Below are 13,534 nucleotides of genomic sequence, written 5' to 3'. Positions count from 1 at the left end.
TACAAGATATTATATTGAGTTATTGAGTGGAATCAACTAAAAAGCTCTAAAATAATGGGATAAAATTGAGAAAATAATTATAAAAGTGAAAAAACTATTAAATCTATCTAATTATAATAATTATATTAAAAATTAAATAACATAATATAATATATAAGGAAAAGAAAAATTTGATAAATATAATAAAATAACATAAATAAAACAATTAAAGAGTTATACAATATATTATATTTTCACTTTTATTTCTCTTCATCTTATTAAATATTTTTTTTGTCCACTTTCTATATCTCTTTCCTTCTCTTTTTTTTATTTAATGTACCATATTAGGTGTCAAATCCCTTCCACTATAAGCTTCGTGTTTATCTTTGTTGCATTACGTTTTGGATAAAAATACTGTTGAAATCGAATAAAGAAAACCTAACTATGTAGCCATTGAATTTCTCAATCTTACTTCATTAGATGAATCGTGTAATAAATTATTCGAACTTTACATTATGAACTATTTATATGAGTAATCAACGCTAATTATTTTCCTGACCAATCGTTACATCTAATACGGACGATCGTATAATATAATAAATGGAAAACCAAATCATTTTCACTTTTTTAATAAGTTGATGTGCTCATATTAATCAACTATTGTAAGTTAGCTGACCCATAATTTGATTTGGATCAATTGACCTAACTTATACTCTGAATTGTCATTAAAAAGCTGTTTTGAAAAATGAACCAATTCAATTTTAAGAATTTTGGAAGAACTATATAATCTTCCATTTGAACAGAGTTAATCTCTTCTTCTTGCATTCTCCGGCAACCACACTGTTTCATCACTGCTCATAATTCTCCGGTAAACTCTTCACACTTCCTCCTTGTGTTAGTGGATGTCAATTTCATATTCACTAATGTCGTATCTCACAATCTTTGTTATCTTCACTTTGCAATTTCTTCTGGCACTTGCGTGTGTATGATGTTTTGGCTGTTCTTTCTGTATTCAAAGCTAAGGAACCTATCCTTATAAGCCTATGAAATCTCAACAATGGAATTCCTAGTATTATTTAGCCATGTAATGATGTAAGGACCAAGGAGCTTCATTTGCTACACATTTTGTTGTTATTAGTCTTCTCTTTTTCTTTGACTCTCCCCAAATACCCACTCTGTCTTGCATATTGCTTTCTTGATAAATGTTCTCATAATGACGGAAAATATTGTTATCTTTTTCATTTAATTCTTGTCCTTTTTTATAATTTTTTTTTTGATACTATTGTTTAATTTTTTTCTGGTCTCCATTTAATATTGTGATCGTATGTTTCGGTCTGCCCTTTTTTTAGTAATTTGTGGTCTGCAAAATTCAATGAAGAACACAGTGAGTCTGGTCACTGCCTTTTAGAATTAAACTTGTTTCTTCATATACAAACACACATACACACACTGTAATATGATTTTGATTCTTGAATTCTCGTCCATCTTTGTTTTTTTCAATCACTTATAATAGCTACAATATATAACATATGTATTTTTATCTTGTTTGAGACTACAGGTATCCTTCATAGAAGACAAGTCTACTCGAGTCGCTTAAAACTACTATAGGCAATACAGATTGCATGCCTAGAGTTCGAATTTGAAACCATGGTTAATCTGTAACAACCTTTTCAATCGATCCAGACGCTGAGTATAATTACATATTTTGCCTTAAGTAGTAACATATTGTATTCATAGGACAAAGAGTTTCAAGGGTGATCTTTGGGTCAGAATTCCTATATGCAAACCTTCTTGTTTTGGAGCTGCTGATAATTCCGGGCATTTGAAATTCTACAAGGAAATATTTTTTTCTGGTAATTGTGAATGTCTGGCCCCGTGGCCATTGCAGATTATTCAAACGGAGCACTTTCTTGTGCAGACAGAACGAAATATGTTGATGTGCTTCCTGAATTAGACCAACCTTCTACATTGACAAACGGTGAAAGTGATGGCTTTAGTGTTGGGCAACTCTTACTTCCTAATGGAGAGTCATATTCTGGATCCCTTTATGGCAATGTTTATGAGGGTCATGGAACGTACGTTTGGTTTGATGGTTGTGTATATGAGGGTGAATGGAGGAGAGGTACGAGAAATGGGTATGGGAAGATAAGATGGCCTTCTGGAGCAGAGTATGAAGGTGATTTCTCTGGTGGATATATCCATGGAACGGGGAGATATATTCGTTCTGATAAATTGACCTATAAAGGTAGATGGCGGTTGAATCTTAAACATGGACTGGGGTATGAAGTTTATCCTAATGGAGATACCTTTGAAGGTTCTTGGATGCAAGGAACACCAGAGGGCCCTGGCAAGTATACCTGGACCAATGGAAATGTTTACGTAGGGAATATGAAAGGTGGGATAATGTCAGGAAAAGGAACACTCACCTGGATAAATGGGGACTCATATGAAGGCAACTGGTTAAATGGCATGATGCATGGATTTGGAGTTTACACTTGCAGTGATGGAGGATGCTATGTTGGGACTTGGGCATTTGGTCTAAAAGATGGCAAAGGAACCTTTTATCCAAGAGGTAGCCGGCTTCCATCAGTGCAAGAAATTTATCTCAGTGCCTTGAGAAAAAGAGGGCTATTGCCAGATTTGAGAAAACAAAAGCGAGTGAGAGATGTCGAGGTACCAGAAAATCAGCTGTCAAGTTATGGTTCATCTGATAAGCTTGCAAAAGGAAACCTGTTAAATCTGGAACAGTCTAATAGAAGAAATGTGTCTCTTGAAAGGCGTTGGAGTCTTGAGGTGTCGATTGAGAAAGTGATTGGATATGATTCAGCATTAGGATTAGCAGATTCTGTGCCAGAAAGTAGCGACAAAGAGGTTGATACAACGATCCCAATTTTGGAACGAGAGTACATGCAAGGTGTATTGATAAGTGAGGTTGTGTTAAATAACATGTTTTCATCAATGTCGAGAAGGGCAAGGCGACTTCAAAAAAAGCTTGCCAAAGAGACTAAAAGACCTGGTGAAATAATCATTAAAGGTCACAGGAGTTATGATCTAATGCTCAGTTTGCAGCTTGGAATAAGGTAAAGACACTATGTTCACCTGTAGCACACTGAAGTTTCTTCAGTTGTTATCATTTGTTACAGTCTAATTATTCTCTGCAACTTCTACATGCTTTTGTATTTATTCTATTGCACATGACATATGCTAACATTTCAAGATGAATCCAAAGTTGGAAGGCAATAACTAAGTTATAAAACCATAATTATAATATAGGTATGGTTGATGATTCTATTCGTCAATAATACCAAAGGTCACATACCTAACCTCTTTTGTTCTTCCTATGCACCAACAGTTGAGTTGAGAATAGAGATCTGTGGTGTGCAGCTCCAATAAAGATAAGAGAATCGCATGACAACTATAAGCTGTTTTCATTCAACAAAGTTTTTCGCTCGCATTGATTCACTTTTACTGTGGAACATAGATAGCTCATCTTATTTCATTACTCCAATTTTAAGATTAGGATTTCACGAGGCCGAAAACTGTGAACTGAAGGCACAAACTCCATCTAAGTTGAAGTTAAAATGCTGTCCTAAACAAACTGTCTTCACTTTCCTTTGCATGGATTTTCCTAGTTTTTGGTTAGACTCAAGAGAACTACACACAAACCAAGTAGTTTAATTTATATATTTTCGGGATTAAACCAGAAAAGAAGTTACAACAAACCCAGACAACAAAATAAAAATACAGGACAGAGTCCCTCATTGAGAGCAACCTCTCTTAATACACAATAAATAGATAGGCCTAAGCACTAACAGAGACTCTTCCTCTCTCAATCGCACTCAATACAACATAAACATTTTTTAATAATGGTTACAAAACGCATAACAGCCCAATAGTTACTAAATTTGTGTTGTTTACATAACTGTCCCATCATTCTTCAATATGGTTGCTTTTGCATGGATTTCCTCGTTAATATCCTTCAATTGGTTAGGTATACCGTGGGCAAGATAACACCTATACCTACGCGAGAAGTAAGAATATCAGATTTTGGTACCAAAGCAAGCTTTTGGATGAATTTTCCTAAAGAAGGTTCTCAATTAACACCTACCCATGCATCAGAGGATTTTAAATGGAAAGATTACTGCCCCATGGTGTTCAGGTCAGTAGTTACTCCTCATTTTTTGATGATGTGTGTCTTTCATGTGGTGCTGATATAATTGTTATACCGTCTAGGAGTGCAAGTAAATCTTTCTCTTTAGGCAAGATTTTAAACCCCTTTTTAGGCGAGTTAGCTTATTTAGCTCCCATCATATCGTGGATGTTTCCAATTTGAATTGAATTGTCTCCTTTGGAACATGCCTGTGCTTCTATTATCCTTAATTTTGTGCGTTATATTCAGAAGAACAAATGTGTTCCAAATCCGGGATAATATGGGATTTAAGAATATAAGATCATAATGTGGTACATAAGTGTTTGATTGATCATAATATGCATTCTTAAATCCCACGAGTCCTTCCATGAGTTTGTTTAATATAACCTATTGCAGAAATTTGAGAGAGATGTTCAAGATTGATGCTGCCGACTACATGATGTCCATTTGTGGAAACGATACTCTGAGGGAATTATCTTCTCCAGGGAAAAGTGGTAGTGTCTTTTTCCTGTCTCAGGATGATCGTTTCATGATCAAGACACTGCGAATGTCTGAAGTCAAGGTGCGTTCTTATAAATGTTTCAGTTAGAACCAATAGAAGGTCAAAGGTTGCGTTTTTAGAATTTCAATAACGTTTACAAATGTTTCAGGTCAATCTCTCATATTTCGTGTGGACTCTATAGTGTACATTCAGTTACTCAACAAATCGAAGCTAACAATTTATTTATAGATTAGTATGGAATTTCACAGCAACTAAGGAACGAGAGAGTGCTTAATTAGTTCTCTTGGTTTAAAGATTTCCACATAAACGTCGAGTCCTGATAGGAAGCAAAGTCCCAAATAATTTTGTGGCAGAGTTTGGATTTTACAATAGAGCTTTTATTGTAGTTGTAGAATAATGCTTAACATTTTTCAGAGGCAACTCGTAAAAGAAGAAGCTTTTAGCTAATACATACTGAGGCAACTTCAATTATTTAGTAATGATATCTTAGTATTCACCTGTTATTTTCTACTTGTTTTCAGTGCATAATGAGAACTCCTTTGTTCAATATTTGACATGCAGGTTCTTCTAAGAATGCTGCCAGACTATCATCATCATGTGAAGTCATACGAAAATACACTTATCACAAAATTCTTTGGCTTGCACAGGATTAAGCCTTCAAGTGGCCAGAAGGTAACGTGCACATTGCCTCTCAGCATTTTTCAGATCATGGGTCATTTTCTGTATCAATAAGGATGGAATGACACGCTTCTTAATACTTTCAATCTGAAATATTAAGTATGAAAAATATCATAAAGCGAATTTACAATGTCAAATATTTGAGTCTGTCACTACTGGCATCTGTAATTTTTTTCATATGCATTTGCTGTACTATGAGTCTAATATTTGGATATAATTTTCCCTTTTGCAGTTTCGCTTCGTTGTAATGGGAAATATGTTCTGCACGGAACTGAGGATCCATCGGAGATTTGATTTAAAAGGTTCGTCCTTGGGACGATCATCAGACAAGATAGAAATTGACGAAAATACAACACTAAAAGATTTGGATCTGAACTACTGCTTCTACTTGGAACCGTCATGGCGGGAATCTTTATTAAAGTAAGTAGTAGTTACAAATAATTTTCTTTTGCATCTGGGTTTCTTATACACGGTAAATAAAATATTTATTGAAAGAGTCAATTTTCAGTATCTCAAAGGATTACTTCTTGACTTCTAGCGAAAGATACCCAAGTATAAAAAATATTATGATAAAAAGAAGAAACTTGATTACAACGTAGAGGAAGATATACTGTGTAGTATGCTGCAAAAACTCTTGGATCATATTTTGATACTGTGAGCTATGAATATGTAAATATATGTGGGTAGACTATGTCTTCAATAAAATATGTCGCTGTTGAAAACAATTACTATTGATGTCGGATTTTGTTTGATCTTTGCAGTCCAAAATTTTATGATGCATCCAGCATGCATACAAATATTTTTTTGATTGTCATAATATACCTTAATCATGCGACATTTTTTTAAATGCACTGCAAATACAGAATATTTCCTCCTACCCTCATACTTTTTTGTGCAGGCAGATTGAAATAGACAGCAAATTTTTAGAAGCACAACACATTATGGATTACAGCCTTCTTCTAGGTGTTCACTATCGAGCTCCACAGCATCTGCGTCCTCTCATATCATACAATCAAAGAAGAAGTGTGGATGGATTAGCAATTCTTGCAGAGGAAGGTGAATCGATTGTGTCGTTTATAGACTTATTTTCTTGCTTTTTCTAGTGCAATATATAAGAATGAATGAACTGATCAACTTAAAAACTGTGATATGCTAACGATGATTTGATAGATCCTCTGGAGGATGAAGCATCCTATCCACAAGGCCTTGTTCTAGTTCCTAGAGGAGCAGATGATAACAGTGTTGTTGTGGGCTCACATGTGAGGGGTAGTCGGTTGCGAGCTTCATCTGCTGGTGATGAGGAGGTGGATCTACTTCTACCTGGTACAGCAAGGTGTGGTTTCTTGATTATTTTGCCTCGGTCCTTTAATTTTTAGGTTAATTAGCTAGACTGTTTCATAGTCCTGTTGTTCACAGCATATGCAGGTTAGATCAAAGGACAAAACCTATATACAATTCTTTTGGTGTTGGTATTATTTTTCAATCCGAATTCAAGTTTCACCTAAGTAACATATGTAATAAAATTTTGTATTGAACGATTCTATAGATGGTCAAAGTGAAAGTTTAATTCTGATAGGAAAACAGCATCAATAACACTACGAGACTGTATCTAAGTTTAACAGAAATTAAATACGGTGTGATCGAACGGTTCAGCATAAAAGTGAGATCTTAAATTGGTTATTTATTTTCTTCAAATTATCACATAACCGTTATAATGTGGACTATTCTAATAATTCTAGGCACTTTATTCAGGATTTTAATGATTATAATAATTCCTTTACACTATAATTGTATGATCGCCACATGTAGTACATACTGATATTCATATTTTCACTTTCTTTGCAATGTGTTAAGCAGACTCCAAATCCAGCTTGGTGTGAACATGCCTTCAAGGGCAGAGCAGATTTCAGGAAAACAAGAACAACAAAAGTTGCACTCGGTGTACGATGTGGTGCTGTACCTGGGTATCATTGATATATTGCAGGACTATAACATGACCAAGAAGATTGAACATGCTTATAAATCTCTTCATTTTGATTCATTGTCTATATCAGCAGTAGACCCTACATTCTACTCTCATCGTTTCCTGGAGTTTATTCAGAAAGTGTTTCCACCAAATGCAATGGCAGGTTAATAAATGAGATTTTGGGGTTATATGTAACCACTTAATTTGTTTAGAGAGTGTGAATTGTTCCAGAATTTCTATTGTGGCCACTTGGGCATCTTATTTGACGGTTGTAATAGAAATCTTGTGAATAACGAAGTAAATAGATTTATCTCAAAGTAAATATGCATAAACAATTGTTATAGTTAATGTATTCAATAATTTTAACCAATTCTTAAACTAAGGTGGATATAATCTTTTTTTTGTTTAATTTAACGAAGATAAATCTAAAATATGGTTTATGTTAACAAGATCATTATTTCTAAAGGTCTATCATTTGATAAGTTTGATTTTGATTTTTTTACAAGTATGCTAATATGAGAATATATATCTTAATGAATCGAGGCAATTTGCTAGGTATAATACCAATCACACCTGCATTAACCAATTGGTTCATAATTTAATAGTTTTTCTTCAAATTTATTCCTTCCATCATCTATAATAATTGAATATGGTCTTTTTAATCAAAATCTTAGCTTGACAATGTTAATGCTAGTTTATATTTTTCACTCAATCCTTATCATTATCACTTTTTTTTAAATCTTGGTATAGATAATTGACTAATAATTTTATTTTTTACACTTTTATTAATCACATTTGTTGAGAAACTATTGTTCTTTCATCATATCATTTTAGTTTTAAATTTGATTATATTTTAGATACTTGTTCTATCCTACTCTCTAGTATTTTTCTTTTTCTATCTTCCAAACTTCATCTCACTCATTTTCTCTATTTCACATATTGAAAAATAGAGTATGAAGTTAGATACCCAATATTCCAACTATGAAAATTGAGTGTTATAATTGTTAGGTCTAATACTCGACCATTCTAATTAAAGCATGAAGTGATCTTTCATATGTCACCACTATAAAAAAATCTAAAATTACATATTGATTATTATAATCTGTATGTAATTTATTTCAAATTTAATTAAAAATTAATAAAAAATGTTACATACAGATATAATTTGTATGTAATATATTAAAAATTTAATTAAAAAATAAACTTGTTAAATTTGTATGTAATTTATTTTAAATTTAATTAAAAAATAACAAAAAGGGTTAGATACCGTATGTAATGTAAATTAAAAAAAACTATAACATTCAGATAAAATCCGTATTGTAACTTATTTTTAATTTAATTAAAAAATAACTAAAAATGTTACATACGGAATCCTATGTAATTTATTAAAAATTTAATTAAAAAAATTGTTACATACGGATATAATCCATATGTAACTTATTTAAAATTTAATTAAAAATAATAAATATTAATATTAATAATATTTATATTAATAATAATAAGTATAATAAAAATTATAATATAAAAAAATAATTTGTTCGGTATAGTGATTAAATAATAACGAAAATCTTGATAATTATATATCAATATAAAAATTAATTTATAAATTTTATTATTAATAAAAACTTCTTTCAATACTAATAATTCTTTTAATTTTTAAAATAATATATAATTTTGTTAATATAGTGATTAATTATTTTTTTTCTCAAATAATAATTTCTATTTAGTATTTTTTTCTTGCAATGTATATATTATTATGCTTGAGTTATATGTAATTCAATAATTGTACGTGAGCATTTTGTACTTTTAAAGAAAGTCTGTAGTAATTTTAAAACGATAAATTTTTGAGTTCTTTTAACCCTTCTAGAGTATAATGAGGATTATATAAATTTAATATATTAATATAGTGATTATCCTATATTTTATGGGAATGATCTACCTAACAGTGTTTATAACGGTGTGAGATAATTTGTTAAGAACCATAATATGAAGAGGGGCATTAACATTATCCAATAAACCGAAAGATATAATAGTAGTAGAAAACAAAAATGTGAGAAGACATCTTCATCCAAAATAAAATGAGTCATAAATACTAATTCTAAAAGCAGGAGTTGGAAGGAAACATTTTTGGTTTAAAATAGGTAATGAAGGAGGAGAAAAGACCTCTTAACCACTGTCAACAATGGAAGTTTCTTGGTGACATGATATGGGCCCTTAGTATTGGTGCCACCCCATTTTGATAGTGACACTCTACCTCTTCTCATCTCTTATGGCTTTCTTTCCTTCACCTGAGGCATAAAAAAGGCACACCTGAATCTACTTACCACAATCAATGTATGCCATTCTTGCATGGTCAGGGTTCAACTCCTTTTGTATTACCATTTTTATGGGTGTCATAACACTGAATTTCATCAATCTTAATTTATCTTAAATTTGTTTACAAAAATATTTTTTAAAATTTTTGTATTTGCAAAATAATTTTTGGAACAACACTTTTCTCAACATATCATACTCATTGGGTAACTTTTAATCTATTTTAAGACAAGTATAAATACATTACTTTTCTCACTTAGTAAATTATTTGTTTTTCAGTACTCTCCTTAACTATGAAGTTCGAACACTTTTCTAAAATGGCATGTCAGTATTGTATACTCGTATCGGACACCGACACTCGTATGAGTATGACACTTGTACGACATGTATCTGTGAAGTGTCCAATTCAAAAAGTATTTGTTGGATTTTTGATAATTCTAATACGATTTTAACATAATTTTATAAAGAAAAAATACATTAATTTTCTAAAAACTGAAACTTATCGTATAAACTTTTATTATGATTATAAAAATAATAAACAAATCTATTTGAATCAGTCATGAAAAACATCTCTTTGTTCTAAAAAATAACCTAGAACATACTTTGCACATAAATCTTTATCGTCAATTTGTATAATTTATAATTATATAATATATAGATCTGTGTTCCTCCTACATTTTAGAGATTACACGTATCTGTATGTCCGTATTCGTGTATCAATGTGGTTCTCATTTATGCTTTGTGCATATCAATACGCATATGCATATGTTATAAAGGGGAAAAGGAAAACTGGATTATCAAAGTATGAAGTAATGATACGTTGGACATTGATTGACTTTTTAAAGTTGAAAAAAAATCATAAAATATATAATGGATAGGCGAGTTATGTTACATTATTTAAGGGTTTAAATGTGTTGATATGATAAATGAATTTGGTAAAATATTTATTTGTAAGGACTCATTTAGATTCCTTAGAAGCTATTTTTCTACCAGATATCTACACAAACAAAGACTTGAATAAGGGAGACAAGGACAAATCTTAAAAATTAACTCAGATAAATGCTTTTCAAATAGATTGTTTCGACATTGGAGGAAGTCAACCTTTTACAGTGAAAGATAAAAAAGATTGCAATTAGCCCATTCAAGAGGCTTTCTGTGATGAGTTTGAAGATTTAAGAAATGACTGAAAACAGTATTATTGAAAGTAATTAAGATAGAAAGCCATGAATTTCCGATAATTTTTTTAGTAATTTATGTTTTGTTATTTTTACCCTTTTAACGTTAGTTAAATTAGTTTTAAGCTAATTAAATAATTTAGTATTAGTTTATTTATTGATAAGCATTTTTTTCTTATATTTTAATTATTTTAAATTTAAGAAAATATACACCAACTATCATTGGAATTCTTTATTTTGTAGATCACAGGTAAAGGAAAAAATAACTTAGATGAATAACTTTGTTTAGATTTGAAAAGAATGGTTAATGAAAATCATGCATGCTACTGTACAATCTTTTCATATGATGATAGATTTTCACCTCATAATTTTCATAGTTGAGAAGAAATTATGAGGTGAATTATCAAGGATACATGGAAGTCACCACTTTCCTTTAGTTGCAGTTTCCTTTGCTGTTTTTTATGGTAACCACAATTATCAGAAAGACATTCCATTAAGAGAAAGTCATTTAAGGAATAAAAAAAAGGATTCAAGTTACATTGAAAAAGTGTATTGCAATCCACTACAACAAAATTATGAAATAGAAACCAATCTTTAGAGACAAAAAATAATTAGTTACTATAGTGACTAAATTAGAGACCATTTAGACTAAAAAAATTTAGTTTTTAAATTAAATTCTATTATTGTTAAATGGTTTCTAAATTGGTGTTTAATTAGTCACCAATAAATTGGTGTTTAATTAGTCACCAAGGTTTTTTCTACCAAATTTAGAATCGAAATAATTGATAGCAAAAACTTTGATTACTAATTAAACACCAATTTATAAACCATTTAAGAATACTATAAACTAATTTAGAAACCAAAATTTTCTTAGTATCTAAAATGGTCTATAATTTAATTACTATAGCAACTAATTATTTTTTGTATCTAAAAATTGGTTTTTATTTTATGATTTTCTTGTAGTGTTCAAAATATTTAAAAAAAATGTCAATTTAGTACCATTGTTGACTATAAAATGGTCTATAATTTAGTCACTATAGTAACTAATTATTTTTTGTCTCTAAATATTGATTTTTATTTCATGATTTTCTTGTAATGTTCAAAATATTTAAAAAAAATGTCAATTTAGTACAATTGTTGACTATAAGATTTGTTTCAACAATTGTGGTTGATTGGTACTTACAGCGATGTCCAAAGATTACAATACACCGGCTTAACAACCAAAATTGATGTTTTGAAAGATGAATTTGTTAGGAAGATTGATCGACTGTAATTGAAAAAAGGATTTTTTTTGGCCATCTTCTTTTCCCTGAGGAATTTTTTTTTGTCTAACAACTGCTAGGGTAGTATAAATTCATTTCGACTATAATTAGTTACGCTGCTAGGGTAGTATAAATAATTTTATCCATATCAAGAATTCATATGCATGGTGATTTAAGAGAAATTTTCAGTGGATTTTGAACTTAGAAATGAAACAAAATTTTATTGTTTCATTTTGTGAATTCAAGAGTATTGAAACATAATTTAAGAATAAATTGTTTTGTGAACATTTTTTATATTTTACATTTTTAGATAACATCTTGTTTTATTAGTATTTTTTTTTCTGTTGAATGATATTATGAAAAATTATTTTGAATTTAATTTTTAAGGTTAGAAAATTAAATTATTTCTTTTTTTACTATATTGACTAAGTTTTGTTAAGTCATGTGCTATATATTAGAAAAAATATGATTATATAAAGACATGCATAATTAATTTTTAATGATATGTTAAATAAATCAATTCAAATACTACACAAATGAATATGAATTTTTTTAATAATATATTTTCAAATCATATTAAGGCATTGTAATTTTAACCGTTTATTTAAGCTATTTTCAAATAAGTCAATTTGTATTTAGTTTATATAATTTCCTTTTCAAAATTTAAGTTCAAATAAACACGAGTAATAAAGTGTTATATAAGAACATGGAGAAATATTAATTTTATTTCATATATTGAACAATGGATTTTATAATGTATTTTGACAATTTGATATTTTTTCATGTATCTCTAATTAATATATAGGAATATTATTTATGGATTTTTTTTTATTTTACTTATTTAATATTGAATTGTTTAAATTTTTAATATTATATTTCAGTTATTTTATTTAGTATACTAATTGTATTTTGTACTTTTAATCATTACACAACATAACTCCATGAATGCATTAATAAAACCATTTAAGCATATTTAGATAAGAATATACAACTTTTACTAACTCAAGAATTTGGTCTCCTATCATTAACTATTAAAAATTTTATTCGGATAGGTGATATTATGAAAAAGACATAGTCCCCGTAAATTATGATACGATTTGTTCTTATCTTAAGAATGGAGGTTTGAAGATTATTAATCTTCGTTATGAAAATAATGTATATATTTTTAAGCTTGTTTGGAACTCTAGCCTTGGTCTTTTCTCTTGAAAGTCAGGATTCTTAAATCAAAATACGAGTTTAGAATGGTTTATATATCCTCATCTTTTTAGCCTAGAATTAAGTAGTTTTATTCTGCTATACTTGATTATACTTCTTAAACTGTTGGTACAAGTAAGTTCTTTTATTAATTTCTGAAATAATAAATGATGTTCTACTACTTCTTTATAAAATTTGAAATATTTCCTTATCTTTACTACAAATGCCTCATTTTTTAATCATATCATGGTTAAGGAGAAACATGACATTCCTAATTGGATTCTAGATGAGTCTGGTCGTTTCACTCTTAAATCA

General features: G+C 29.8%; 1 protein-coding gene across 3 annotated transcripts; it reads left to right on the top strand.

Annotated features, from left to right (window-relative positions):
* Window positions 1–430: 430 nt before the first annotated feature.
* On the top strand, window positions 431–7,592 carry LOC137815393 (phosphatidylinositol 4-phosphate 5-kinase 9). Of its 3 annotated transcripts, none has more exons than XM_068618535.2 (9): window positions 431–847; window positions 1,538–3,059; window positions 3,971–4,138; window positions 4,526–4,691; window positions 5,193–5,303; window positions 5,542–5,729; window positions 6,208–6,365; window positions 6,480–6,642; window positions 7,167–7,592. In XM_068618535.2, the coding sequence occupies exons 2-9, from the start codon at window positions 1,843–1,845 to the stop codon at window positions 7,441–7,443; spliced, it is 2,448 nt and encodes an 815-aa protein (XP_068474636.1). In that variant the 5' UTR covers window positions 431–847; window positions 1,538–1,842; the 3' UTR covers window positions 7,444–7,592. The 3 variants fall into 3 exon arrangements, with proteins under 3 accessions (XP_068474636.1, XP_090160507.1, XP_090160508.1); XM_090304381.1 differs by lacking the exon at window positions 431–847 and adding an exon at window positions 953–1,071; XM_090304382.1 differs by lacking the exon at window positions 431–847 and adding an exon at window positions 1,295–1,363.
* The last annotated feature ends 5,942 nt before the right edge of the window (window positions 7,593–13,534 follow it).

Source organism: Phaseolus vulgaris, chromosome 1 (genome assembly GCF_051622355.1).
Source record: "Phaseolus vulgaris cultivar YP4 chromosome 1, ASM5162235v1, whole genome shotgun sequence".
Lineage (NCBI taxonomy): Eukaryota > Viridiplantae > Streptophyta > Magnoliopsida > Fabales > Fabaceae > Phaseolus > Phaseolus vulgaris.
This window is presented reverse-complemented; position numbering and strand designations above follow the sequence as displayed.

Coding starts and splice junctions, on each gene's coding strand:
- LOC137815393 (XM_068618535.2), top strand. CDS start 1,843: ATGTCTGGCCCCGTGGCCATTGCAGATTATTCAAACGGAGCACTTTCT. Junction 4,139..4,525: donor TACTGCCCCATGGTGTTCAG/GTCAGTAGTTAC, acceptor AACCTATTGCAG/AAATTTGAGAGAGATGTTCA. Junction 5,304..5,541: donor AGCCTTCAAGTGGCCAGAAG/GTAACGTGCACA, acceptor TCCCTTTTGCAG/TTTCGCTTCGTTGTAATGGG.